Raw genomic sequence first — 26,917 nt, 5'->3', positions numbered from 1 at the left:
CAAAACAGTGTTGTATACCATATTCCACAATTCAACAGTTCGTTAATGCTGGTGCCCAAAATACGCTATATATTCATTCATTTCTCAGATTGATGAACTTTATCAACATGATTTACATTTAAAAATGGGATTGAAACTGCTGTGCTGTGGTGCGCTTCAGGGTTTCGCTGGTCTTTTCCCACTCTTTTCTGTCCCCCCCGTGCAGGGTAATTGCAATCTGGTTTCCACTATTGTGTAGGCATAAGCGCAAGGCCTCATGCCGTCATTATATTGGCGCCCACTTTCCACCCTTACACAATTTCTGATTTCTTCGGAGTTTCTTTTGATCCTGGGAATTAACAATGGTCACGCCATGGAAATGTGGCTAGTGAGTGGCAACAATGAGTCGAGGCTTCACGCACAAAAAGAGTCACACACTGCAATTAAGTAACCGCACACAGAAACAGATATCAATATGAAGAAGAAAAAAAAAAAAAAAGCTCATACCCATGCTCTTACCAAACGTGGCCTGCAGTGAGAAACGGCTGAATGCCGCAGTCTGAAGGACATCACGGGTGGGATTAAAGTGGACGTTATCAAGCTCTTCGAATGCCGCGTCACGTCAAACCTGGCGACAAAACAGCGGCCTGAGCGGAACCACGCCGGGCCTGGCTTGTGGAACTGGACCTAATCTGACAGGGTCACTCTCTCACTAAACAATTTGAGTCTTTGAATCGGGATTAGCGGGACCCCCTATCTGTGACCAGTTTGCTTTGGGATCCAAACCAGCCTACCAGAAGCTAATGACAACACGGCTCCCACGGTCAAGTTGAGATGCAGACCTCCCGCGCCCCCCCCCCGCCCCCCACACACAAAACGACCTCTTCACCATGTTGTTTGAACGTCTTTGACTTGTATGGCTGCTATTCTACCAATGAAACGGTAAACTTTACTGCACGTGCTTCTCAAAAATTGTACTATTACGAGATGCAATCAAAGTCTGTACACAGGACAAAGGCACAGAAGGTCTTGTGAGGCTCAATCGCAGGTCCTTTGAAAAGATTACTCAAGGTTGATAATAAAGGAATAACAGGCAACAAGCAGGCTGTTTTGGTCCGAACTGTCAGCTTGACACGAGACAGACCGAAAAGGAACAAGTGAATCACTTCCTTCCAACAACGTGGGGATCAGTCTCCGAGGTGACTGCAGTGACAACATTGCTGGTCGGCCTGCGTTGAGGAGCGGTAGCGGCTTTTGTTTATCTTAAAGAGCTGGATGACTTCAGTGAGCCGACGGCTCCGAAGCTTTTCTGCTTCTAGTTCTTGTAACACACACTGAAATCCTCACAAAACGACTTGTAAGTCATGCGTGTGGACTTATGGGGGGGAGATTTGAGCCGATGCATTCAAAGAAGGTAAAGTCTTTGTTGACCGACGGAAACTTGTAGTGGGGCATAACTGGTTTAAGATGTTAAAATAGCCAGAATAAGCGAGACAATGAACAGACCATAGAAACCACGGCGGTACAGCATTTCTCATAGGAAAAACAGATGGCCTCATTTAGTGGTATTTCTCTACGTTTGGAAGAGTTAGATAAGTGAAATATTAGTAGAATGCCCATTCAAAATGTGAAATTTGCATGCAAAATTATAGATTTGGTTGCACATGATACGTGTTTGATTTCGAGCACGGAGAATGTTTCCATGCACTCCGGAGGTTCTGCTTGATAAATGATCCTAATGACAACCACCCTGTGTGCCATGTGAGAATGACATCAGGCTCTGGAAAACATGATTTCGTGCTTCAGTACCTGCCTTTCCTGATGGGGAACTTGTGCCAACGTTAAATAAAAACCCACTCTGCACGAAGCACAATTAAGCCCCGCCGACCAAATCAAGACTAATTAAGTGCAAACAATCTGCAGAGTTCAAAAGAGACTTTTACTTAAATTGTGGTATCCAGACTAAAAACAAAAAAGCCCACATTTACTTTTAGGAGCAACCAGAAAGCAGAGCTTTTGTGTGGTCGCACGGAGCGTCTTTATTGACAGAGAAATTTAAGAAAGCTGCTAAAGTAAAATGGTTGGTGATTGAACACAGGCAAAGTCGTGACAAATAAAGCAACAGATGTGTACTTTGTAATGTCCTCAACTGTGTGACATGTTACATCAATAAGGTCACACACGATATCAAAGCACTGTGCGTTTCTGATTTCTGCAGTTTTGAATCAGTAGTCCATAAAACACTTCTTGGCTGGGGAAGGTCGCCACTTTCTTTAAAGGAATGGATCGACCTTTGGGGAGAAATAAGAGTACAGGCACGCGTCTGCTGGATTTTGACAACTGTTTGCTGGAAGCAGGGATGAGAGAGAGTGGTACTGGTCTCCACATTTAATTCTAGACAAAAACAAGCAGGCCTATTGACCTGAATTTTAAATAGATCTTTGCATGAACGGATGATTTCAGCCCATCTTTGTACATATTTTCTAATTCGAATCCAGCCAGCCGTATGTCGACCCTGCTGGATATTATACCCGGCCATGGAACGTGCGGCCGGGCCCAAAGGACAAGGAGTACGTTGGTCCTCTGTAGCCGACGGATGCGCAGTGAGATGTGAGCATTGCCTCCGACTGGGAAAATGGTGGAAAACGTGTCACCCCAGGCCAGACATCAAAGAGCCCATGGGGGTTAACGGAGGTTATAAAAACACATCTATGAACACAGGCCCCACCAATGAGCCGCACTCGGTTGTTACTGGCACGCTGGTGTCATAATAAACTAACATTAGGTAGAAAATACAGTGTGTAGAGGCACCGCACGGGTAACAACATTCACACAGGGAGACACCCCGGAGGTGTCAGAAAAACGAGCATGTCAACATCAACTTTTATTAGCTGATGGAAAAAGGAGACGAATGGTCTTAATGAAGCTTGGCAGAAAAAAAAAAACATGTTGAACTTCAAAGGTGATGGAGGCACAGAGAGATGCTGGTGTGCTAAAGCTTTTAATTAAAAATAAACAGTCAAAGAAGGAACAGATGACGCACTGAGTGTAAAACAAAGACTTCTTTTCCTGCCGAACTTCATGATTCTAAATATTTTTTAAAGCACTTTTCAAGATGCCGTGACTCTTTGAAGGATAAAGATCCTTGATGGATAAAAACACACGCAAGGCTCAAAGTAGCAAATAAAATTTGTTCAAACTTTAAGCTTTATAATGACATTAATCCGCAAGAGACTAGTTTAAATGATATCACTTGATCTTCCTCAACAGGAAGGGATTCAAACTCCTCATGAAAAGAATTTGAAAATGGAGTTCCCAAGTGCACTCACCTGGGAAGCAAAACAATCTGGCGTCAAGCTTCATTTATTAGGTGTTCTGGAGCTATTAATCATCTCATGAATCATTTTGAAAAGATGAGGTCTGATAGTCAGTAAAAATATGTCTTTAATGTACCTTGAGATAAGGATTTAAAGAGATATAAATCTCTATCTCAGTAGATACCACGCCGCCCCCGTTTCCTGTACACATGGGATTATTTTTAAATTATATTGTGGTCTGATACTAGTATCAGCATCTGCTGCACAGGAGCAGCAGTGCTACACAAATGTGGGAAAGACTAACTAATCATTAACATTGCTTCCATCTATATACAACGATACAGCGGTATCAATCCCTGTCAAGCTCAGGACAGCGGAGAACACGTTGCTCCACCGGACGCGGGCACACGAGGGACGACTTCCTGTCAGATATGGCTGCCTCCTTGTCCATTTCGCATCTGGGCATCACTCCAGGCCACAGCTGTCAGCAGCATTAGCTGACTCATTGCGACAGTGACGTCCCTTAGTCATACTGACCTCAGCACTTTTCTTACAGCTCGATGGTCATCAGAAGGAACCGGAGATGTTCTCCTTCATGAACCGGCTCCTGCTGCCGGCGCTGCGTTAATTGATACCGTCCACGCGGCCTTTTAGTTCGCCTGCAATTACCTCCGGCTCATCAGCGGGGCTTTTGCAATCGTCACCGCTCTTACCACACGGAGTGTTTACTGCAGCCTTTCCTCCTTCCTTCTCCTCCTCCTCCTCCTCCTCCTCCTCCTCCTCCTCCTCCTCACTACTGTCTGTGATCTCTCCCTCCTCCACATCTCCCTTCCCTGCTTCTCTCTTAGCCCGTTTCACTTGTGGATGTTCAGTTTCAGGGGTGGTCTCCAGGGTTCCCGCCCAGATGTTGGTTCCCCCGGGCTTGCAGGCTCCTCCCAGGGATGGTGAAACTTGGACGACACTGTTGTTTTCTTGGTCCTGCAGCTCCTTTTGGAACGCAACACTTTTGCAGGCTGAGGCAGGATCAGCTGGAACGACATGACCCCGTTTGTGTAATTAGTTACGCAATAAAGTAGGGTGGACGAGTGTGAAAGAATGAATGCAGGAAAAATGACTGCAGGACGGATAATAGGAATTATCAGCAATCACTCCCCAGCCTGCAGCTTCATAGAAACCAAAATTGACTTTTAACACCATAGCAAACACATTTTAAACGGTTATCCAGCCGAGCCTATGATAGGAAAGATTAATGTCATTTGGCTTTTATTCTTTGTGCTGCAACACGAGGCAATTAAAAAGCCATGTTAGACTCGTATTGACCATTTATCGTCGGCAGGGACCATTACTTCTTGCCATTTCTATTCACACATATTCATGTTCAGGTTAATGGTTTCAGTGCATGCTCAACTGAACATAAATAAAAATAAAAACACTGCTGCAATTTTATTAAGCAACGTTTTAACCGGATTACCGACCTGCTGGAGCCTCAACACCACCATACTCATACTAGATGTTCCTCTGGCTAACATTACACCAGAGCAGTGCGGCACCAAGGCCTTATCAGTGAATATGTGCACAGGCGGAGACTGAAAGGAGCTCATCCTGCCCGTGTACTGATACTGGGTTAGTGTGCGCTTTTGTCCCAGCACAGTTTGACCACACTGTGCACGTTTCAATGTGAACAAACTGCTGAATGCTTTTTGGTGACATGCAGTCCCACTTTGTCATGACTCGTCTTGGCCCCAAACATTCGGCACTAGAAGAGAAAATCGCGTGAGGAAAAGCCACAGGCTGATCTCCTGTTCATTTCTCTACTGTCTTTTTAGAACTCATGAGATCTCTGTTCAAAAGTAAACGGTTTGATTTTTGTTTTATGGCCGGTGTTGGTGAGGTGAAGGTTGGTGTGTGTGTGTGTGCGTGATGCTGTGCAGAACATCCCTGTTTCCGTCGGGGTGGCACGCTGCCATCGTAAAGAATAAGTGAGCAGGGAGTCACTAAGCCTCAGCTGGAGAAACCCGGACATGATACAATGCAGTTGAAATCGGGGCAGTGGATCAGGACTGGCGTTTTGGTTCTCACAGGGCTTTGACTCTTGGGTCCACCCTTTTATCTAGGTGAAATAGGTGAAGGTGAACGTTATTTACCTGATCCTTTTAGTGGAAACTCCTTCCAATGTTCTCCGAGTACAACGTGCAGCACAGGATATTCAATTATTGTTTTGTAGCTCAGGTTGTCCCTTAGGGTCTTGCAAATATCCAACTCATGGTACCTATTCCAAATGAAAAAAAAAAGGTGATTAGAAGGGAGCTCAGTATCATCATGCTGGGTAAATTATGTTAGCAGGGTCATTTACAGGTCATTTCTTTGCTTTGACTGAAAAACTAACTGGTAACTGCTGCTTTTTGTTCCCAGCCCCAAGTTCCATGTTGACGGCTGAGAATCTTTTCAGGGTTGATAGAGATGTGAGTCATGATTTGGCACATTGATATTCATCTCGGGAGATGGAAATCCACAACGTCCCTCCTTCAGTGCCCAGTGTGAGACGACATCAGTCTGGTCTTGTCTCCAAGTAATCCGGTGATTATAGACGGTCATAAATAACCAGACTAAATAGTTAACGCGATTCTTGCCTCTACACTTCAGGACCAGCCATGCAAAACACAAGGCATCACACATTCTGGAGTTATACAGTAACAGATACGGTCACACCCGAGCGAATGGCAGATTGTTGAGCCATTGTTTGTTCTGCTAAAAGCCTGGGAAGCAGCCCCCTCCTCAAGCCCATCAAAGCGCCCAGCGATAGTGGGACAGTCACAGGTCTACTGGTGGGCCAGCGCCGGAAAAGGCCTCCCGCCTCAAAGAGTTTCACTTTAGGTGGGCCAAAGACCACTTTGCACAATCCCACAAATGAAAAGCAGAACTGTGTTGGCACTTCCTGCAGGACAGGAGAGAGGAAAGGAGGGACAGCCTGTGGGCCTCCATGCACAGGGCATCACATGGCTGAATGGTGTTTCTGGCTCATCTCCATATCAGGAGGGAAGAAATGGCATGGAAGAAAGAAAAATGAGCCAACGGTCAACGGGCAGTTTATCCTCTTAATCTAGTGCACATACCAGACATAACACATTTGCATTCGTTTTTATTTCTAATGTGCAATAAATTCAATGTTCACGGATATTTCTTTTTTGTGTGGATATGCAGACTAAATCAAAACACAAGTGTATGTAAACAGCAGTGGTAGCTGACAGAGCAGAGTGTGGCTTCCTGTGGTGTTGATACAAGTTCTGTCCATTTCTGGAAACACACCTGGATGGCTCAGCCAACAACACGCACACATCTGGGGTCTATATAGTGTTCTAGTGAATAAAAGGTTCCTTTTATTTCCTCCTGACAAGAGAATCGCCGTCACGGACAGAGCAGGGGCGAAGAATCACTGCAAATATCTTCATACTAATTTCCCTCCCAAAAAATGGGATTGATTTTAAGTGCAGAAATAAATTGAGTCCACGGCTGCTTTAAATTGGGCACCAGCAGTGGTTTGTGAAAGTAATGTTAGTTTGATCTTGTGAACATAACTTGTGTATAAATACTACCGCAATACCAAAAGTGACAATGAACAATTATGAAATAAATAAATCGCATTGCTATTTTAGAAACAATGGCCCAGAACCGGTGCAGGATTGCAAGAGACTTGAGAAATCATCGGATGCACAAAAACAAACCGGCAACATTGCTCGAAGGCAAAGCGGAGAGCGCGCAGAGCTCAGTAGGCCTACGGGAATAATATGTGACGGGAATGCAACGCTCGTATGGGACACAAACGTCACAGTCTGATGGCTCTGCAACACAGGACACACACACACACACCTACTCCTGGCATGTCAACAGAGCGGCCGAGAGGAAAAGAAGAGCTGAGCCACGGGGGGAAAGAGCATCCTCTGGATGGAAGGAGTGGGCTGAATAAAAACAAATATTAAAAATAACACAAACAAACATCCAGAAGGGTGTGAATGGTTCCCTTGATGCTCGGTCAGTCTCCTTTCCAGTAAGAGACTGTTGACTGTTGACACAGCTATGTTTTAGCATAAGAGCTCCGTTATTCAAGTGATATTCCAGTAGACGTTCACCAACAAAAACATGCAGCCGTGGCCTTTGTGTTGGACCAAGCGAGCGGCCGACAAGTAGCCATGACTACTGCGGTCCATGACCTCATGATGTTAATAACACGTTTCAAAATGAAGGGCTTTCTTTCAAGACTGCGTTATGCATAATATGTGAAGGCCCCTTTGTGGTGGCGATGCTTTGACCTAGTATGGGACCCCTGATGTAACCTCATTCCGGGGCCCCTCTTCTCGTTAGCGCTATGGCGTGAAGTCATCATTTTCTTATGGAACTGTGCTTAGTTAATGCAAGATAATTACTGTTGGACAAGCATCCTAGTTCTGGCCCACATCTATTCGTCCCTGCGCAATACAGTGCCGTTCAAAAAAAAAAAAAAAATCCACCAAGAATTGAATTACAGACTTAATAGTCCTTCATTATTTAAACGCGTACTGTAGCTATTAAGGTATGACAGGTTAAGGATGGAGAGAGGGAGATTTATGCCCTGGAATTACTTTTATTAATTATAAAAGTTCTCTTTCCAAAGTGTGATTTACGACTCTTTCCAACTGATAAGAGGTTATAAGTAATTCACAGAATATTTTTGTGGCTACAGGTCGTGTCAGTAGACAGTCATGACTCAGTTATTACCAGTCTCCCAGGAAACCTCTGCACCTTGACAAGTACTAGAAGTTGCCTTCATAGGGAAGCACAATAATCATGACGATCTCAGTGAGGGATCACATGGGTAGGCTGAACGTCAACTGCAGCGTTCCTTAAGAAAATGCAATGACTAACTAAGTGGACAAGCGATGCGAGGCGCCTAGCCTAAAAGCTAATAGTGGAAAAAGAGAAAAATAAGCAGTTGTGTTATAAGGATGAAGGACGGGAGGGATGACGAGGCAGTGATTACGGGCACTGAGGATCGTCATTCACTTGATGACTAAGTGGGAATGGAATCTGAAAGTAGGGGAAGCAAATAGGTGCTTACGACAGTCAGTCCCGACCCCCCATCTACCCCCCCCCCCCGCCGATAAAGAATTAACAAGACAGAAGGGACGGGAGCGAGTGGGGGAGAGACGGAGAAAGAGAGGGAGAGGAAAACGGAGGTCGAGTAGTTTGCTGATCAATGGCATTTCTCAACGATGCCTTCAAAGCCTTTCTGCCAAAAGTCTGTGTAGCTCTGCAGGAATTTACAAGTCAGTGATGTCATATTCCAAACAAAATTATCCTGATTAGATACCCGCTGGATAAAAAAAGTCATGAATAGAAAGTCCAATAGAACAGTCTCACGGACCGGATGCTTGGGCGATAATTCATCTTATTCTCAAAACCCAACCCTGCATGTCAATTGTCTACGCCTTCCCAAACTCAAGAATGCCGCGGCCCACTTTGAAATCTGAAAATCTTTTGCAGCCCACCCAAACCTTTAATCACAACTCCGATCAAAAGATGAACTAGGGATGATTAAATGACCTGAAGAATTTAACCGATTAAAAATGTATTCACCGACAATGTATGTTTTGTATACCATTTTCTCCAGAGCTCATGTGCCGTGTTTTCCGCATAATAAGGCGCATAAGATCCTGCAGTCAAACGTTTGGCGTCGGGGCCGGTGGATGGGGAGGTGTGTGGAGGTGGAGACTTTCAGGGTCCGATCGATGCTGCGAGGTGCGTCCGCTCCCGCCGCCCCCCTCGCCATCCACGCCTTAAATCTTTGGCTGCTCTCCAGCCACGCCGCCTGCCAAGGGCCCCTTTTAGAATAACTTACTTTTCCCGTTAAGATGGTTCAGCTACTGTAAAGAAAAGGGCACCGTCTCTCGCGCTCGGCGAGAACGACAGCTTTGTTTCTCCGACGCGCCCTGAAACAAGCTCCATATCTCACGTGCTTGAGCGCCCGCTCAGCATCTCGCCGTCGTAGACCGAGCTTTGGCATGTTTGACAGAGCGCCTTGAGTGCCGTGTACAACCAGTATGGATCAACCGATTAACCTATTGATCCATATATAAGGCGCTCCGGATTATAAGGCGTACTGTCGTTTTTTGAGAAAATTAAAGGCTTTTAAGTGCGCCTTGGAGTTCGGAAAATGCGGTATATTGACTTTAATACTACAAGAGGGCGCCCCGTTTCACATTGTTTTGTTTGGCGGCGCCTTTTGTTGAATAACGAGAGGCAGGCAAGAGCAGAGCGAGAGCCTTATTGTTTTATTAATCTGTTAGTTTAAATTGTTTGTGCTTCATCAATTAATGTTTCACATAACTAATGTGCCGCATCATACATATTTTGATATTAATTTCAAACTTTTCAAAATTGAAAATTAAAAACATTTGATTTATTTATTGTAAATGACCTCTCGCGGCCCACCTGCAGTACCTTCGCGGCCCACCAGTGGGCCCACACTTTGGGAATCGCTGGCCTCCGTCAATGATATATTTGTCATTGCGTGAGTTTGATTGCTGATTGCGCACTACAGAGATCAAAGACGCATGACATTATGTTGATGAAAACAAAAAGGAGAAAGGGGAGTACAAAGAATCTCACCTGACAGAGTTCGCTTTCCTCCCCTCGGCTTTCATGAAGACTTTCACATGATCGAACGGAGTGCGCACATACATCTTCAGCCTGCAACACAAATCCACACAAACCCTGCAGGTTAAGAGTCACAACCTCAAGGAAGAGACCTGGCTGAGGGGTCTTGTGCAAGGAATCATTTTAGATTTTTTGCATCATGATACAAGTCATTAGTTAACTAACCATGAAAAGCATGCATGGGTGGGAATTACAATATGATAACTGCAGGATATATTTTCAAAAATGTTCCTCCACAGCTTATTCCGGACTAATTGCAGATGTGAAAGATGTGCATGTCCCAGGAGGCCTCACAGGTTTACAGATGTTACATTCAGGTCAAAAAACAAAAAAAAGGAAAAGGCTTACTTTTGGCGAGTCACCGGGTCCGACTGCGTCGGGTGGATGTAAGGAATAAGGATCTGCTCCAGGGTTTGTCCATCTGACACCCTAAAGGGGTGAAGGGGAAAGTTGTCTGCTGTTAACGTCCAAACCAAGACCAATTATAGTGGATAGTATCTCTGTGCAGGTTTTACAATCCTCTACAGCCACGTGCAGACTGTGCACCCACACGGCCCTTTTACCGAAATGTCCCCTACACACACAAGAATGATAATTTGCTTCTCGATGGTTGGATCATTCAAGAAATTGAATATTGGTGCGTAACTCACCTCCTCTGACTGAACTCCGTGCTGCACTGAGGAAAAATTACCTTCACGTGCCACAGGAACTGTTTTTCCCTAAATGAGACACAGAAAAAGGGTCATCGTTAGTTGCAGTCTTAAAACACCGTATAGCTTGTTTTTCACAGCCGCAGTGATGTCACCAGCGCTCACAGTATTCCCTTCACATTCCCCCAAGACAAATTCCCTTGTTTTAATTTACAACATAAAACGGATCGGACTTAATCTTTCCAAGACAACATGCCTGGCTGCTTCCAAAATCGTATCCATCTGTGTGACTGTGTGCGCGTATGTGTGTAAACGAGTCCCCATGGAGACCGTGACATACACACTCAACACTAGGACACCAGCTGGTGGATATCACATAATCATCACTTCTTCTGGGTAATGGTCTGGGCAGTAACTTGCAAACTTTGCTAGGCTTTTTTGGGGGGGTTGCTGGGCGTGCTCTACAACCAAACCTCTATCCCCCAGAAAAACACTGTGTTCATAACTCCTGACGTCATCGGGATTCGGATACAGCCAAGTAATAACAGTTTGAGAAATACAAAAAGATAGAGGCCTTTCAGCCTTCATTGTTTTACAGTAATGGATTGATGATTGGTAACTTAACCAGCCTCAACACCATTTTGACACGTCAGACATGACAGGGGGATTTAATGGTCTCAATCGTTCCTCCAGCGATTGAGACCATTAAATCATGTTTACAAGATGTAGGCTCATTCTCTCAGATAACAGGACCTTGAAAACGGAGGAACGCCCCTTATTGGCATGTAAGGTTAATATACTTATGGATCGGCGTCCCTTTCCACAACCAGAGCTTGCCGCCAGCTCAGGACCGAGGGAAGTGCAGGTGGGATTATGAAGACGCTTGAGGAAGCAGCGAACAGCAATGCAACAGACCCACAAGCAAGCATCCGACCCGTTGTGAACAGGCAGGTATTCAACAGGCAGTCTACGGGTGTAGATGGAACCAACAAAAACACACAAAGCTCATAATCTACTGGCACAGGCATCAATAAGTCCTGCTCTCCAGAGCCCCCAAGCCACGTAGCCCAGATCCAGATACTGAGGTGAACTTAACTACAAGGACTCGCAGTGACCAAGACCACAGACATGCCATTATTAGGGAGGAGCTGGTTTCTGGTAAAAGGACTAGGCCTGGACGGATCTGACCGATGAACCCTGCAACGCTAAACATCATTTTAAAAAGGCACATGGAGGAGAACTTGTCATTAAGGCTCACCAAAACAGATCCACAGCAGTGGATTCAACGTATTGCTTCATGTGGTTTTTCAAAAAGAGAGTGCAACTATTATATTTAACAAACTTCAAAAGCGAGGAACAGAATCTTGGCGTGAGTCTTGAGGACACTCGCAGATGGTAAACCGGGTTTGCAACAGTGTGCCAGGAAGACACCCAGCTGACCACCTCGCAGCTGGACTAATCAATGCAGGGCCGACTAAAAGGACGCACGTGTATATGGAATTGCAAGAAGAAACATCTAGTTCATCATCTAAATGATGGATTTAAACTTTTCGTGTGCATTCGGTTATCATTGTTGCTGCGCGGCTACACGCTACCTCCCCTATACCTTTAGGGAGAGAACCTTGAGTTAATGCCTACATCCATGCACACGCACACACACACACACACACACACACACACTTTGGATTTGGAGACAGTCACACAAATTAAATTCTTTTGGCAAACTTCACACCATTTAAAATGTTATTTAGGCTCATCTACCAGCACAAAGCCCCAAACAGCGGCGTCCCAGTTTGACTCGTGTCGGTAATCACAGCTTCTGAACTCCATAGCGTCAACCTTTTGACAGCAGGAATTGTTCTGGGTCCTGTGAAGTGTTTTTTGTGGATCGACACAACCTGGGTGCATGTTGTTTCCTTGAAATCAGAAACGGGTAGCAGAAGAATATGCAGTACTGGCGGATCGCTCAATAAAAGACCTGTGCACCTGTGCACCTCTAACCCCTTAGTCAGAGGAATGTATGTGTTTGCTCACTGTTGGCCCAGTTTCGTCCTTATTCCATTAGTGTGGGTGTACGAATATGCAAAGTGTGTGCACGCAGGCAAATGAGGGTGTGGCACCAGGTGTGATGCCATCATCTGTCATTACAGCGAATGGAAAGTATGTCTTGGAATGGAAAAAGGCTTGCCCAAAGATGCATGCAATCACTTCAGGAGAGGCCAGCGTGCATACCTGGGATAAGAGCCTTCAGTAAATGTCAGGTGGAAGAGAGCAGCATGCAAAAGTAAAAAAACAGAAGCATCACTGGTGGAGGATGACTGCTTTCAAAACAAGACCCTGCATACAAATACTGGGACGCACGGCCTGGTCCTTTAATTCCATGCGTGCCCGTTTGAAAAGATTAAGCGCTTAAAAGCACACAAAGAATGTGTTGAAAGGTTTATTACATCCATAGAATCCCAAGCAGTAAGCTGTCTGCTAGATGGCCTGCATGGAAATGGGGTTTCCTTAAAAGTTTTCTCCCAACAACTGGGCTTAACCAACAAATAAGATTGTATCTAACCAGACGGAGCAGAAGGATAGAGCGAGACCTTTCTAAAAGGTGAGCACCAGGCAGGATATTTTATGATGCGTTCTCAAGAAGTAATTACGTGGGATTCTGTTTGTCTGTTTGGGGTCTGAAACCCAGAGTAAAAAAACCTTGAGGTTTCAAATTATTTTCTTCTTATTCTACACATTGTTGCCACAGCAAAAATAGCTATCAGCGCTAGTCTGGACTGAACACTAATAGAGCAGGAAATACCCATCAAGAACATCAGGTTTTTTTATAATAAAAAAACATTTTTCTTTATCAATACAAAATCTGTTGTCTAGGCTTTGAGACCTGAGTCCTATTTCTATTTTACTCTTCACAAACCGGACTAATAAAAACTACACAATAAAGAGGATTCCACTTGGTCTCTCGCTTGGAAACTCTCAGCAGCCGTGAGGGAGGCTGAGGAATCAAGCTGACCAGGAGCAGGATGGATGAATTCATTCATGAACAAAAACCCTCTGTTGATCAAGTAAGCGATTGGAGTTGCTCGTGCCATCAACACCAGAGAGCAGAAAGCCTGACTTGTGGCCTGGCAGGCAGAGCAGACCCGTCTGGCTGGATTAAAAAGCGCCGTGTCATCAGGAACCATGTGTCCCGTGCATGTTCCCGTCGCCGCTGGATGCCAGGATTTGGGTGGCAAGAGGATGCCGGTGGACTGAGATGACAGGACTTTGGTGCCTCTCTACTGAGATGCAACAAATAAATCCAGTATCCAAAGCCACGCTCAGCGAGAAAGGAGAGGAGACACAGATTACCGGCAGCTGCATCAAGAGACTCCGTTTTTAGGCCTGGATTAAGTCTTTGAGTCACAGGACAAAGGCCCTCATGTTCAACCATGAATCTGCTTTTCCAGAAAAGATGAGAAGCCACTTCTCCTCCAGTCCGAAGGAAAAGAAAACGATGTACGCATATAAAAAGTTGACACAACGCTGTTATAGGGTGTGCCAGAATCTTTTTTCTACCTTTAATATGATTTAACTGGAAAAAAAAGTAGTAGTACTATATACTATAATGGTTGAGTAACGGTATCCTTTCGCACAATAAAGTGTGTGTGTTTGTGTGTGTGTGTACAGCAAGCAAGACATTAGTTTAGGGATGAAGCAGGAGCTCTGTGAGAAGCCGTTAGAGCAGCGTGTTTGACAACAGGAAAGAAAACAAAGGCAAAGCAGAAGTTTAGAGTTCAAACACATGGTGCAAATCCACAGCGTCTCAAATTATGAATCACCTCAGGTTATTATAGACACATCTGGTTATTATGCAGTGACTGCCTGTGCAAGCTCTAGTCACCAAAGCACTCTGTGTGGCTTGTGTCCATTTCTGTTAATTAGAAAAAGTTGGAAAGAAAGTGTTTGCATGGCCACTGTTTTGCATACAAACACACACGCACACACACACACGCGCGCGCACGCACACGCATACGCTGTCTGCCAGTAACAACCTTTCTCCAGCAGTTTGAGCGAGTAGCAGGAATATGTCGCTAACCAGCTGCAGTCACATTACTCACACATCTGCTTTTTATATGATGTACTTTGTACATTCTGAGGCACATTCTCCATTAGTCCCTCACAATTTATTGTCTACCTTTCATCCCGTCCCTCGGGTCCCTCTGCTGCTGTCTGAATGTGACAGGGTTGCACTTACTAGAAACATCTTCACTACCGAACAGAATGTTGCCTCACGCAGAGATGTGAGATGTGCACATTGGAAGAATCTGCAAAGCACCAGAGGCGGACATGACCGAGGGGCAGACGTCCACAAAATCAAGCCAGCTGGGGCTCTTTTTAGTGGCAATCCAGTAAACATTTTCTCCTCGTCCCCCTTTTCTATTCTCCCGCAGAAGAATTAGAGGAGCGGGGTCCAGCACAAACAACTGGGTAAAAATGATTGGCAGGAGCTTGTTACAGAAGACCGAAAAGACGCCAGACACGACACGGCCACTGAGCCAATTGGAAAAGTGTCCCCGCCAAAGAATTACTTCATACTTCAGGGCCTAAAGGAAGTAATACGCCTCACTTACAAGTCTGCAATGTTGACCACACTGAATTAGTTTCTCCCAAAACCATTAAAGTACCAACAGGGGAACGGTTAGAGGTGTTATATTTTGTGCTAAGTGTAATTAAATAATCATTAAAATACCATTGACCATTTTTCTACGGTTTGCTCACCGGCCACGAGTCGCCTTTTTCTGTTACATCTCAATCGTTTTGCAGTAAGTGCAAGTCTAACGAAGCCTTTCTGGAAGATCTCTACCCTTTTGTGACTGTAATTACGGGCTTCAGTCAACGACACCGGGGCAAAGCGGCCACAACGCAGGGTAACAATCAAAGAACATTTGTGAAAATATAACACGTATCAAAACTAAACTAGCAGAAGAAAATTACAGACGAGGTCACTGACCTTCTCCCTGCCAGCTATCTAGAGGATGATTACGAGCTCATGTACTAAATACTTTCATACAACCGCAGCCGGTACATTTTTAGAGCAGCGTCGTTAACTTCTTGTCAGTTGCTATTCACCTAATTGTGTTCCTTTGACTGGCTTAATAAAACAGAGGATGCACGGCCACGGTCTATGAATACATGGCTATTGATCCTCAGCAAGAAGATTGCATTTGTGCAACTGTGCGCTGATTGGAAGCTGCAAATCTACGTAAAAAGACAAGAGTTCTGACTGGGGTCAACATAAAGGCACGTTAGCATCTTGAAAGGCTCTTTGCCTTTAGAGAATTCCACTTCTGTTCAATACAACAGAACTGCAAACTTTGTCACGGACACCATGACAGCTGAATCCGACCATCAGAAACTAGAGTGCCAATGTCAATAACCCGCAACTGCCCAATTAAAAGTACATTGGTTACAGGTAGATTTCCACTGACGTGCTCATGCGCCAGACGGACGGCTGAGGAGATCCTGCACTGCTGTTTGGGCTTAACAAGAGTGCCATCCTGTGGTTAAGCAAAACATCACTAATCAGAGGCTCTTTTGCTCGAGACCAGGCCAGATCTATGTTGACTATGTCGACTGTGACTGTGCGTCATTAAAAGCCCCAAAGTGTTTTGAAGGAGACATAGCTTTGATCTAAAGCCCCGTGTTGTTGTACTACTACTACTACTACTACTGCGCATGTTTGCCCCGGTACGTTTCTGCCGTGATACTGTGGTTTGTGTGAAGGACATTTAACAAGGTAAGTATCTGAATTGTCACCATGTTTATGACCTTTCTCAAGACAGTAATCAGAGCAAAGAAAAATTAGTATTGAGGTTTTTTTTGGGAAAGCGAATTCTACTTTATGAAGCTACTGAATTACTGCTGCAATGCTGAGTATTTGAAATATATATATATATATATTCATCCATTAAAACGTTTGTATACAACATACTGCATTCTTACTTGGTGAAGAAGAGCGTAGAGTTTTCTTTGCTCTTGGTGAAGGTGATGGGGAGAAACCTCAAGGTGATATTTAGCTTTCTGGCGTTGGCTGCAAGCCTCTTTGCCTATAAAACAGACAAGTATATACAGTACATCTTTAAGGGTTAAGATCTAAAAAAAAAAAAAAAAAAGGAAGAAAAAAAAAAAACAATGTAACAGAACATGTCTATTCTTAGCCTTGATGTGCTGGTGCTCATTCTGGCTGACATTTCACAGGCAAAGTCAGTAGCGGCTGCAGGTCGTCTTCTCTCAGAACTATAAATCCTTTAATTAACGATTGAGCCAAACAATAGCTGAATTACTCCTCATCTAAATGTTACTTGACTTTTCATTCTGGCACTCCAATAGCTACTTCACAACCTCATATAAGGGGGAGGTAAGAGTTTCAAAAAGGCACAGCTGTACACAGAAATCCAATCCAAAGCTCACCATGTGCAGCTATCGCTCACTGAGAATCATTATTTTTGACTGATTAGTGAAAAAAATTAATTCCATAAAAGAACATTCATTAATCTCCAGGCTATGAAATATGATGTTTGCCCTGTAGGAAGAGTAGAGGTGAAAGAAAACTGGAAAGGACACCAAATGTTACATAAACGAGTGTCTGTGGTCAGGAGCAGTGAGCATTGCATAACCACTGACGCAAATTACACCGAGCAAAGCAATAACAGCAGGTGGAAAATATTCACACGAGGCTGTAAAGCTTGATGAAGCCACTTGTTTTTTTTTTTTACGATCATCGTTTTTCGAGAGCAGCTCAACATTCCCGTCCACCATAAATCTTTAGACTGAAGGAAAGACAATCGTACACCGTTAAAATAAAAATGTTTCTAAAAAAGACATTTACATTTAAGCATAAGTAGAAACGATGCTTGCTTGGGAAATATGTATTTATTTTCAACTTTCAGTGCGGCCTCTTTGTAATCCTAAACTGTCTCTTTCAAGAACTCCATCCCTGTGGTGTTGAATCTCTTTTAACGCTCATCTCGTTTCGCCGTTTGGTGGTGATGAGAAACATTTTCCCAAGTGTTGGCTCAACAGTTTACGAACAGATGTTCAATAGTGACGAAATTATAATGAGGACGTTCTGTTTTCAGTTATTCTTTACCAAAACAATTCACAACTAATATAATGTGTTATTGTTTAAACAAAACAGCCAACACGGCTAGAACAGCACTTCTTGAGAACACCGTGCCCAATGATGCGCAAAAGCAACCCGTTGATCTGCTGTGTCAAGCATGTGCAAAATAAACAATACAGGGACGGAGCAAACTCCAGAGGGAACCTTGTCAGGTGGAGGAATCAGCATCGGGCATATTCTTGAATCAAAGACTTACTCTTGCAGTGGAACGAGGAATTTGGATGAGTTTGTCTCTGGTGGCACCTCCAGCAAATCGTCCTGTATCCTCCAGAAGCCTGTAGTCTGCAGGTAAAGGACACATAGTTAACAAGTGTATAATAGTAGCATCCAGTTGTATGACACCACACATTAATGAAGATTTCTCATGGGGGGGGGGGGGGGGGGTGTGTGCAAGGAAGACGCTCACCGCTGAGAAGTGTCATTTCATCAAACTCTGAGATGGTTACAAAGGCGGTTTTATTTCTGACTCCACTGCATCCCGTATCGTCTTTGTGTTTTTTCACACACAGCAAGCTGGAAAAATATGCACAAACTGAACTTGTTAGCTAATGCTTCAACTGCCTACAAGAAATTCAGCTTGGCTACAGTTTTGCTTGCACAGTGTGCAGAGAGGTGAAGAAAGGCCAATAAAAAGACGACCGGACCGAGAGAGCAGAAGACCAAATGGAACAAAAGTTATCTACGGAGGCCAACACATTTGAAATAAGGGAGACAAATAACAAGCACAGCAGGACGCAGACGACTACATCCGCTTAAGAAGTTATCATTACATTGGCTTTAATCTGTATGCTTGTGGAAAGATTCAGATTGATATGTGTGGTTAGCGCAAGTTTTACAACCACCGGAGGTGTCTTCTATTAGTGTACTCTTACAACTCACTACGCGGTGCTTTTTGCCAACAGAACGTGCTGTGTGCAGGCTCATGGGAGACATGACAACGTTAATATTCAAACATGAGGGTTTCAAGTAATCTATAGAAACAAATGGTTTTGTTTTTCCTTTTAGGATTTTTAACTGTCACTTTCTGTGGGGTCTGCAAAGAAAAATGTAAATAAATAACAAAATTGTGATTTGTTATTAAAAGGTGCATAACTACAGATGTGGACCATTGAACATAAGTCACCATGCACATTAGCTTGAGGGTCAAACTAATGTTCATATAGTTGTAATATACAGAAACAAGTATACATTTATTTTACAAATTCAATAAAGAGGGGTTTATTGGACTTGTTTATGGAACCATTGTGGAGGATTATTTGCCACTAAAATAACTAGTTACAATACATAATCTCACCTGCAAGAATTAGCCAGACAGGCTGGACATCTGTACTTCGCCTCTTCCGATCCACACACGCCACAACTGCAGGAGACACAACAAGTTACAACAAGCTATAACAAGTGTTTCATGCTTCAACACACAGCACTGCGTACCACCTCACGTTACTTTGCGTTTGCTGTTAGCGGCACCGAGCGTCGCGTCTTTTGGAGATAAAAACTGAAGCGGGGCCGGTGGACGTGCACGCGGTATCGTTGACGCTAATGTTAGCTCGCTTCAGCTAACCTCCGGCTCCTTAAAACACCCGACTCACCTCGAGAGAGAAATCTTTCTTTTGGTTCCTTTCGGCTCTTCTGGCGCGGAGTTGTTCTCCATCTCGCTGTGCGCACCTGGCGTCGCGTCCGTCGTTGGTGCCATGAAAAAGCACGTGACGGGAGAGGAGCGCGCACACGTGGGACGCACCAAAACAAACCTACTTCCGCCGGCGGGTTCCGAGAGGAGGGAGGAGGTGACTTCCGGTTGGAGAGAAGCTCGTTAGCGCCTCTAGGTGTCCGTGGGGGAGAACTACAGCGTCCTCCCGCGTTGAGAATGACAAACAAAATGTGTCCATAACAATGTTATGGTTAAGGTCATATTGCTAATTGATAACGCAAAAAAGTGACCACAGACCATGGGAATAAAGGGCAGAGCTCATTAAATAGTCTTCTTGTGGGACAGTAATTGCATATTATTGTCAGCTGCACATTTCCACCCGAGCATCACCAACTTTGGCCCGGAACCGAGCCAGAACCAACTTCAAACAGGAATATTGTGTACTCACCACGATCAAATATCTGAATGCTTTACACCGTTCGAACCATTGGTGGTTTCATCCACTTATCTGTCTGAAAATAATCCAAATACAACTGCAACAAGTAGTTTATCTTCACTCTATCAACGTGAAACCTTCCATGATTACTGTCCACACACCATCACTTAGATGTGGTTTTATGGTGTCATGTTTTTTACTTTTAGGTGTTTAGGTGTTTTTTTCAGGCAGAACATGAGCGTTGGGGTTACTGTCCTTTGCTGTAGGGAGACTAATGAATGAGGAAGGGACTCTTTCACCTTCGCTTTCAAGATGACTTCTGGTTATCAAACTGCATCTCTATCTTCATGCCACCTCTACTATAAAAAAAACACTAGAAAACATTACACATTCAATCATTTAGTTCTTATATTCAAGAGTAATTTGATCCCCACAGATTGTGTCAGCAACTTTCACCGTATTAAAAAAAGTACAGAACCATCTTTGGATAAATTGCTCCATTTATTTGTTTGTCAACGTATTATTACTATTTACACAATTGAATCCACATGTATTCTGCACAGATTTATATAATTACACTTTGTTCAAAGTAACATAACTTAAGGATATGACTGTCTTCTGTGTTTTCTGACTCTGGCCTGGTGTAGCTGCCAGTCCACCTGACCACCACTGAATGAACTCAACTAACAGTATGATGAACATGCAGTCACAGCTGTGAGCACACAAACACACCTAAACATTGGACATAAATACTTCTTTAGACTGAGCTGTGGTCGAACAAATAGTTCTCTGAGAGTATAAATTACTGTGTTTCAGTAATGTGAACAAAAAAAAAAAATGATATAAATAAACATACAGTATGCTGTCAGTATATACACAGGAAATGTAGAAAATCACTGATGACTCATTCTGTGTTGCAGCACCAATGACAGGTTTCCCTTGGAGAGGCTACCACATACGCTACAAACATATGTAGTGTATCAATAATGGTTCATAAATTAGAATTGACCAGATCAACAAAAGCACTTGGACAACATAACAACTCTTGATGTAACCGGTACATACAAAAAAAACCGCTAACTTGAAAATTGGCCACTATCCTGGAAAGCAAATGAGCAGGTAGAGGTAGAGCACCATCTGTCAAGATGTACAGGTCCCACTGGGCAGGACCCAGGACCAACATATCACAAAAAAAGTAAAATAAACCCTTTTGATTGGAAGTATTTAAAGCAGTCATACCTTATCTGCATGCTATTGCACTCATAAAAACGTTAGTTAGACAGTGCTCCTCTGTAGAGGCCTGGCGCGCTCCTTCGAGTTAGGCCTCAGACCAGGACGGCCTGTGTGTGTCTGTGTGTGTGTGAGGGGTGAGAAGCAGGGCGAGTTTTGGGGTTCGTACAGGCCGCTGCTGAGGGACACCGTACCCATGGATCAGGGAGTGATATGTGTCCATACACAGCCAACCTAAGCACCGTTAAAAATGACCAACAAAACAAACTTTATACAACATCTGATAAATATCGATGCCCACTCCAATTCTTTGGGCTTCTTTGCCTGAATTTTCCCCGGAGATTGAGTTCTTGCACAAAGGTCTGCCTTGGATTGGACATGGGCCAGTTGCTGCTCTGAAAGGTCCTATTACCTACTGGTCTCCAACCAATGGAACGATCTGTCACAGACGTCACAATCTCTTTGCTAGGCAGCCATATTTTTGGACCAGCCTCGCCTTTCAGTAGTTCCTTGTAAATAGGTAACAGGGCGGTGATGTTGGTGTCAGAGGAAGCACACCGGGCTGATTTCTAAATGCCGCCGACTCTTGCGCTGTGATGTGGGAAACTCCTGTACGTCTACAATGGGTAGCTGACAACTGTCCTGAGTATGGAAGAAGAAACGTGACTGGTGCCAGCTGCCATCTTGGATCTGAAAGCGAACGGGTGGAGAAGAGAGACAGAAGTCATTCATGTTCCAAATTGATCAGATATGTTGCATTGGGATTGAAGACTATTCTGAAGCATATTGCCAAGTTCTCTGTCCTGCTCGTTACCTTGCACTCGTCTTGTAGCACATGTGGTTCAAGTAGTGTGTCTTTCTCAAACATCTGTTTGTTCCAGCCACGAAAGCGAAGCGGGATGTTCTCCTGCGGCAAGGATCCGTTGGTGCTGTGTGGAGGATCACTCAGGCAGTGGAGTGTGATGCTGTGACTGGCCTCAGAACTCAGTAGATGGAGAAACTTCATTTGAACCTTCCCTACGTCAAACTCCATCTGCGACAGGGAGCGGAATCAGTAGTGCGATTAGTTTGATTTTTACAATGTTGTGTGTTGAGCCTATTGGATAAAGGCTCAAAAGACATAACACAGACTTCAGCAATGCAACCAAAATTCAAAACGTCACCTTATTTTTTTAAATTTATCTATATTTATACATTTATAAATAAAACGAGCAGCACTTATTTTAACTTGCACATTGAAACATGCATCTTTTTCCACACTTTTAAGTGAAATCTTTACCTTATTAGGGGCCACGGGGTGTAAACAGGAGTGCCCCCCCGCGGTGAAGTTGCAGAATACCTTGAATGCATCAGAGGTACAGCCCAAGTTTGGATCAATCCAAAACCAACCTGAAAATCCCCAATCCAAATGCAGGTCAGGGGGAGAGAGACAGTGAGAGCAAGTATATTTTATGAAGCTAACAATTCATATGCCTTAGATCCTGCATCCATTCAGCTAGATGAGACTCTCACCATCGCTGAGCTTTTGATGACAGTGAAGCAGGTCTCTACAGACACGAGCCGGGTTCTCCTTTGTGCCCAGAGGCTTTTTGATGCTCTCAATCACACTGCTTAGGTAACGCAGACTCGTAAGGATCTCCGTATTCAGGTCCGGGGAACTCATCTGCGTATTCTGGAAACTCTGGGTTGAGAACGAGAAAGAGAGAGCTGTCAAACTCTAAAATCATATGTTAAGCGCCTTCATTTCAGTTACAGTACCACATTGCAATACAGTTTTAAACCACTTCCCAATTACTCATTCGACTTTCCATCCGACAACGTATCCACTCTTAATGCAACAACCCACCTATTAACCGCAGTTATTAAGCTCAGTGCATTCGTGCCTTACCTCCGTCCTGAGGGCAGCGTTGGAGTCAGATCGACCAAAGGCTGCTGAGTCAACATAAATCTGCCTCTGTAGATTTAAAATCCACACACTCAGTTTAATGAAAACATAACACATATTACCCTGTTCATTATTTAACTGAATTGTGTTAATCTATAGGCTTTTTCATTGGTTACAGAAAACATGGGAGTTTAATACACGTACGGTTTATAGAGAAAGAATAAAAATACAGTTTTAATATTTAAAGCAGTAAAATAAGTCTTTCATCAATAAACACGGACATTCCTGACGTTCAGTGGGGGGAGAAAAACACATCCCACTGAACATAAACATTATATCATATCATTTGTGTAAACAAAAATGGCTCTGATATAGATATTTTCTGGGTTATTCTATGTATATATACATATAGATTAGTTCAAAAAGGTCATTCAAATAGCAGAAAGCAACAGTTTGCAGATGTTGGCTTTGCTTTGCTGTTGATTCTCAATTTCTCTGAAAAGTCTGATGGAACTGTGTTTCAAGAACAAATACATATGTAACAGGAATATTTTACAGACAGACTGAGATAGCAGGGTTCAGCAATATGTAAATGATGTACTTTAATGTTTTAATAATTGGCAATTCCCCCCTTAAATGACTCAAATGATCCAACGCTTTCTTTTGCAATACACTCAAAACATGACTCCTGGCTTTTTGCCGTATGGCCTCTTGAGTCACATGAGGCACTTACTGATGGACCTGGAGCACCAGGAGGTCCCTGCGAGGGGAAGAAAGAAGAATACAAAATGAGTGGTAAGTAGTAAGAAATGTGCCCAACAGTGTTTTTTTTTCAGTTCACTGTCTGGTAAAACACGTTGGATCATTGATTGCAATATGTTTGAGGGCACAACCTGAAAACTGCCCTGTCTGGATTGAAGATATTTGTTATATTGTGTCCATATGAAATACATTCTTTTGAAATGTCATACAGTAAAACCACCAGTAATCTCATATTGTTCTGTTTCCATTTTGATTCACACCGTCAGGCCTAAAATATGAATAAAAAGTCTGCGTGCACTGACTGAATTTAATCAAAACCCATCCACTAAGCTCCATGATTTAAAATAACACCAAACTATAATTAAATCAATGTGTATGTGTAAGCTGAGAAGTGATGGTGGTCAGCACTTACGCTTGGTCCTGGACGTCCCTGTGGTCCTTGAGGCCCCTGAAAGTGTGAGAAAGAAAATCACTAATCTGGCTCGACTGATGCATTTATAATGCATATAGTTTGTCCTGTTTGCTCTGGCGATCTCAAGAATGTAGCAGACCATTCGAAAACTCCTACAAACCTGTATTAATACTACAATACTGACTGAGAGCTTTAAGACAACGTGAATTGGATTGTTTTAATGCAGCATTGCAGTGAGCAAAGAAGCGTGAATCTGTTTCCTACACATCTAAACTCAGCCTGCGACTCTTTCTTACACTCATGATCTGCTTTGAGGTCACGCCATGATAACTGCCAAAGCAATGCGTTTTCAATCGGTCACATATAATCATGGTATAATCATATGATATATTAGCAGGTAATCATAAATACTATAAATCAGTATGAGATAATCAGTCTTTTCAGTGTTGATTGCTGAATTGAATCAAATCTTACCATTTCGCCACTGCTTCCCTTCAGGCCTCTTGGGCCCTGTGGAAAAAAATGTACAGTATTGTTTCCCACTCTGTATTCTGTTTATATACTGGTTTTATAAAAAAAAAAACATTGTCTTGAAATTTGCTTTTTTTAAAATATAGAATTCTCATTTCACACAAACAAAGAGAAACCTACGGGTTTTCCTGTTGGGCCCATTATTCCTTCAGGGCCTACCGGACCAGGGAAGCCCTGAAAGAAACAGAAAGGTTAAGAATTTCTAACTGAATTTAGGCAAACAGGTGGTACCAGTTTATCCCACAAGACTTCAGGGTGTTATACGTGATTAAAAAAGAATGTGTATGTACTCTCCAGAGGACTGGAAGAGATCTGTACTGGTATTTCCGAATATTGTACCCTTTTCAATACAATTCCACTACTGGGGTTTGAATCCCTGCAGTACAGAGAGCAATTTGGGGCTTACAGTTTGTTTTAAACTTACCAGAGTGCCCACCGGGCCTTTAGGGCCTGGGAAGCCTCTCAACCCTATATCACCATTCGGCCCCTGTTTGGAGGAAAGAGATAGATGATCTGTATGTCAGTACACAGGGAAGGTATGACAGAGGTCTTTAAAAAAATATACCCTATTTCCTTCTGTTCGGTTTTATCATTTTTTAATGGTTTACTCTTTCTAAGTATCTTACCGCTGGGCCCGGAAAGCCCTGAAGACCAGCCATTCCCAGATTTCCAGGTTCCCCCTGCAAGCAAAAAAGAAAATCACATCACAGCACGAGAGGAGCTTTGCATTTTAACCACTGTCATTGTGACATTCACTGTACAAGTGCCTTTTAAAAATATCCTTGTCCATCTTTAAAAGATCCACAAACAATGCCTTGTGTCTGGAGCTACAGTGGCCCCAGCCCATACACAATACGGGGTTTGGTGTCTCTACACTATTCCGTGTCTGAGCCCTGCCTCTTGTCTGGAGCGGAAGATACTATGTTTGCACAGCCAGTTCCTCTAGACAGCTCCCCTTTCAGGCCAGTGACTTTGACCAAGAAACTCTTCTATAGACTGAATAGTGCAACGAGATCCGACCCAAGGGCCCCAGTCTGCTCTCTGTTACACAACCATCAATGGGGAAAACTAGAGGAGGGAGAGAAGATTGAGGGATTGCACGTTGTACCTTTCTTCTTCTCCTTGAGGAGTTGTGTAAGTAAGGGTACGAATCTTACATAACTTATCCTTAACTTGGAGTATGTTTCCATTCCTGGTCTCGCCCAGATCATTTTTTATTTTACTCGGGATGGAAAAGTGACAGGCACACAGACTCTCTCCCTAAACCTCCTGAAGCTATATTTAGAGAGGTATTTAGGAATGTATAGGAATATATGGAGCCCTGTGTCAATGCAAAAGAAGCACATGGAATAACCTAACTTTTCAAGAAAATATTTTATGGCTGAAAAATCCATTTTAAGACCAATTAAGAAATATGTATAAACAGTATCCAATACACAAGAATAGATGCATAAATGCCTCTGTGCACTCACTGGTTGTCCTTTCGGTCCTGGGTCACCAAACCTGCCCTGGTCACCGGCTGGTCCATCCATGCCTTTGATTCCCGAGGGTCCCCTGTCCCCCGGCAGTCCCCGGTCTCCCTAATCCAACAGGGGGTCAAGAAATAAATAAATTGGTCTATTTTAGTAAAACATTTCTTCCCCAGAGACGTTTTTTGTTTCTATCAAGACACCTTTCTGCAATTTACAGTGAATTGGGTTAATATGTATTTTTGTTTTCACCTTCAGGCCAGGCAGTCCTCTTTCTCCAGGCGGTCCAGGAAGTCCAATCTCTCCCCTGGGACCTGGACGTCCAGCAGAGCCCTCCTGTCCCACCGAGCTTCTCTGCCCCTGAAGAAGTGTCAAACAAATACATATGCTACCTTAAGGGTTTATTGGTGATTAAAGGCTGTTGAAGACTGGTTGTTAACAAATAACACAAACTGAGGGACGTTTCTTGCATCCAAAGTCTGATCTTAAACAGCTGACATTGAGTGTCCTCGAATGCACCACCAATGGCAGGCTTTATCAAACATAGGCCAAAAAAACATTGGAAAGCTTTGCAATATATAATGACAATCGATTAGTTTCTTTGATTATGTTTCCATGCCAATGTTCCTGATGCAGAGGACGTCTCCTGCTGAAACAGCCATGGGTGCAAGTAGTAGATTAGGAGGATCCTATAGTAGGATTCTATAACAGGCCGGCTTCAGAAAACCTGCTATTCTTATAAA

At 43.6% G+C, this 26,917-nt stretch overlaps 2 protein-coding genes across 2 annotated transcripts in view; both read right to left on the bottom strand.

The window, feature by feature from the left end:
* Positions 1-2,964: 2,964 nt before the first annotated feature.
* znhit6 (zinc finger HIT-type containing 6) lies at positions 2,965-19,581 on the bottom strand. Its single transcript, XM_040183691.2, has 10 exons — positions 19,391-19,581; positions 19,096-19,161; positions 18,208-18,314; positions 17,998-18,083; positions 16,622-16,725; positions 10,637-10,705; positions 10,335-10,415; positions 9,939-10,019; positions 5,441-5,565; positions 2,965-4,324 (listed from the first exon to the last, which is right to left on the bottom strand). The coding sequence occupies exons 1-10, from the start codon at positions 19,492-19,494 to the stop codon at positions 3,921-3,923; spliced, it is 1,227 nt and encodes a 408-aa protein (XP_040039625.2). The 5' UTR covers positions 19,495-19,581; the 3' UTR covers positions 2,965-3,920.
* Positions 19,582-20,367: 786 nt separating this feature from the next.
* col24a1 (collagen type XXIV alpha 1) overlaps positions 20,368-26,917 on the bottom strand; it is a 59,501-nt gene continuing 52,951 nt past the window's right edge. The window contains exons 48-60 of the mRNA XM_078108108.1: positions 26,427-26,534; positions 26,178-26,285; positions 25,332-25,385; positions 25,130-25,192; positions 24,826-24,879; positions 24,649-24,684; positions 24,175-24,210; positions 23,734-23,760; positions 23,004-23,069; positions 22,628-22,796; positions 22,395-22,504; positions 21,930-22,148; positions 20,368-21,805 (exon numbers count right to left, since the gene is read on the bottom strand). Coding sequence (XP_077964234.1) covers positions 21,659-21,805; positions 21,930-22,148; positions 22,395-22,504; positions 22,628-22,796; positions 23,004-23,069; positions 23,734-23,760; positions 24,175-24,210; positions 24,649-24,684; positions 24,826-24,879; positions 25,130-25,192; positions 25,332-25,385; positions 26,178-26,285; positions 26,427-26,534 — 1,197 coding nt within the window. The 3' untranslated portion in view covers positions 20,368-21,658. The remainder of the gene's footprint in view (positions 21,806-21,929; positions 22,149-22,394; positions 22,505-22,627; positions 22,797-23,003; positions 23,070-23,733; positions 23,761-24,174; positions 24,211-24,648; positions 24,685-24,825; positions 24,880-25,129; positions 25,193-25,331; positions 25,386-26,177; positions 26,286-26,426; positions 26,535-26,917) is intronic.

Source organism: Gasterosteus aculeatus, chromosome 8 (assembly GCF_964276395.1).
Source record: "Gasterosteus aculeatus chromosome 8, fGasAcu3.hap1.1, whole genome shotgun sequence".
NCBI classification, from domain to species: domain Eukaryota; kingdom Metazoa; phylum Chordata; class Actinopteri; order Perciformes; family Gasterosteidae; genus Gasterosteus; species Gasterosteus aculeatus.
The sequence above is the reverse complement of the archived record's forward strand: the minus strand, read 5'-3'. Positions and strand labels throughout refer to the sequence as shown.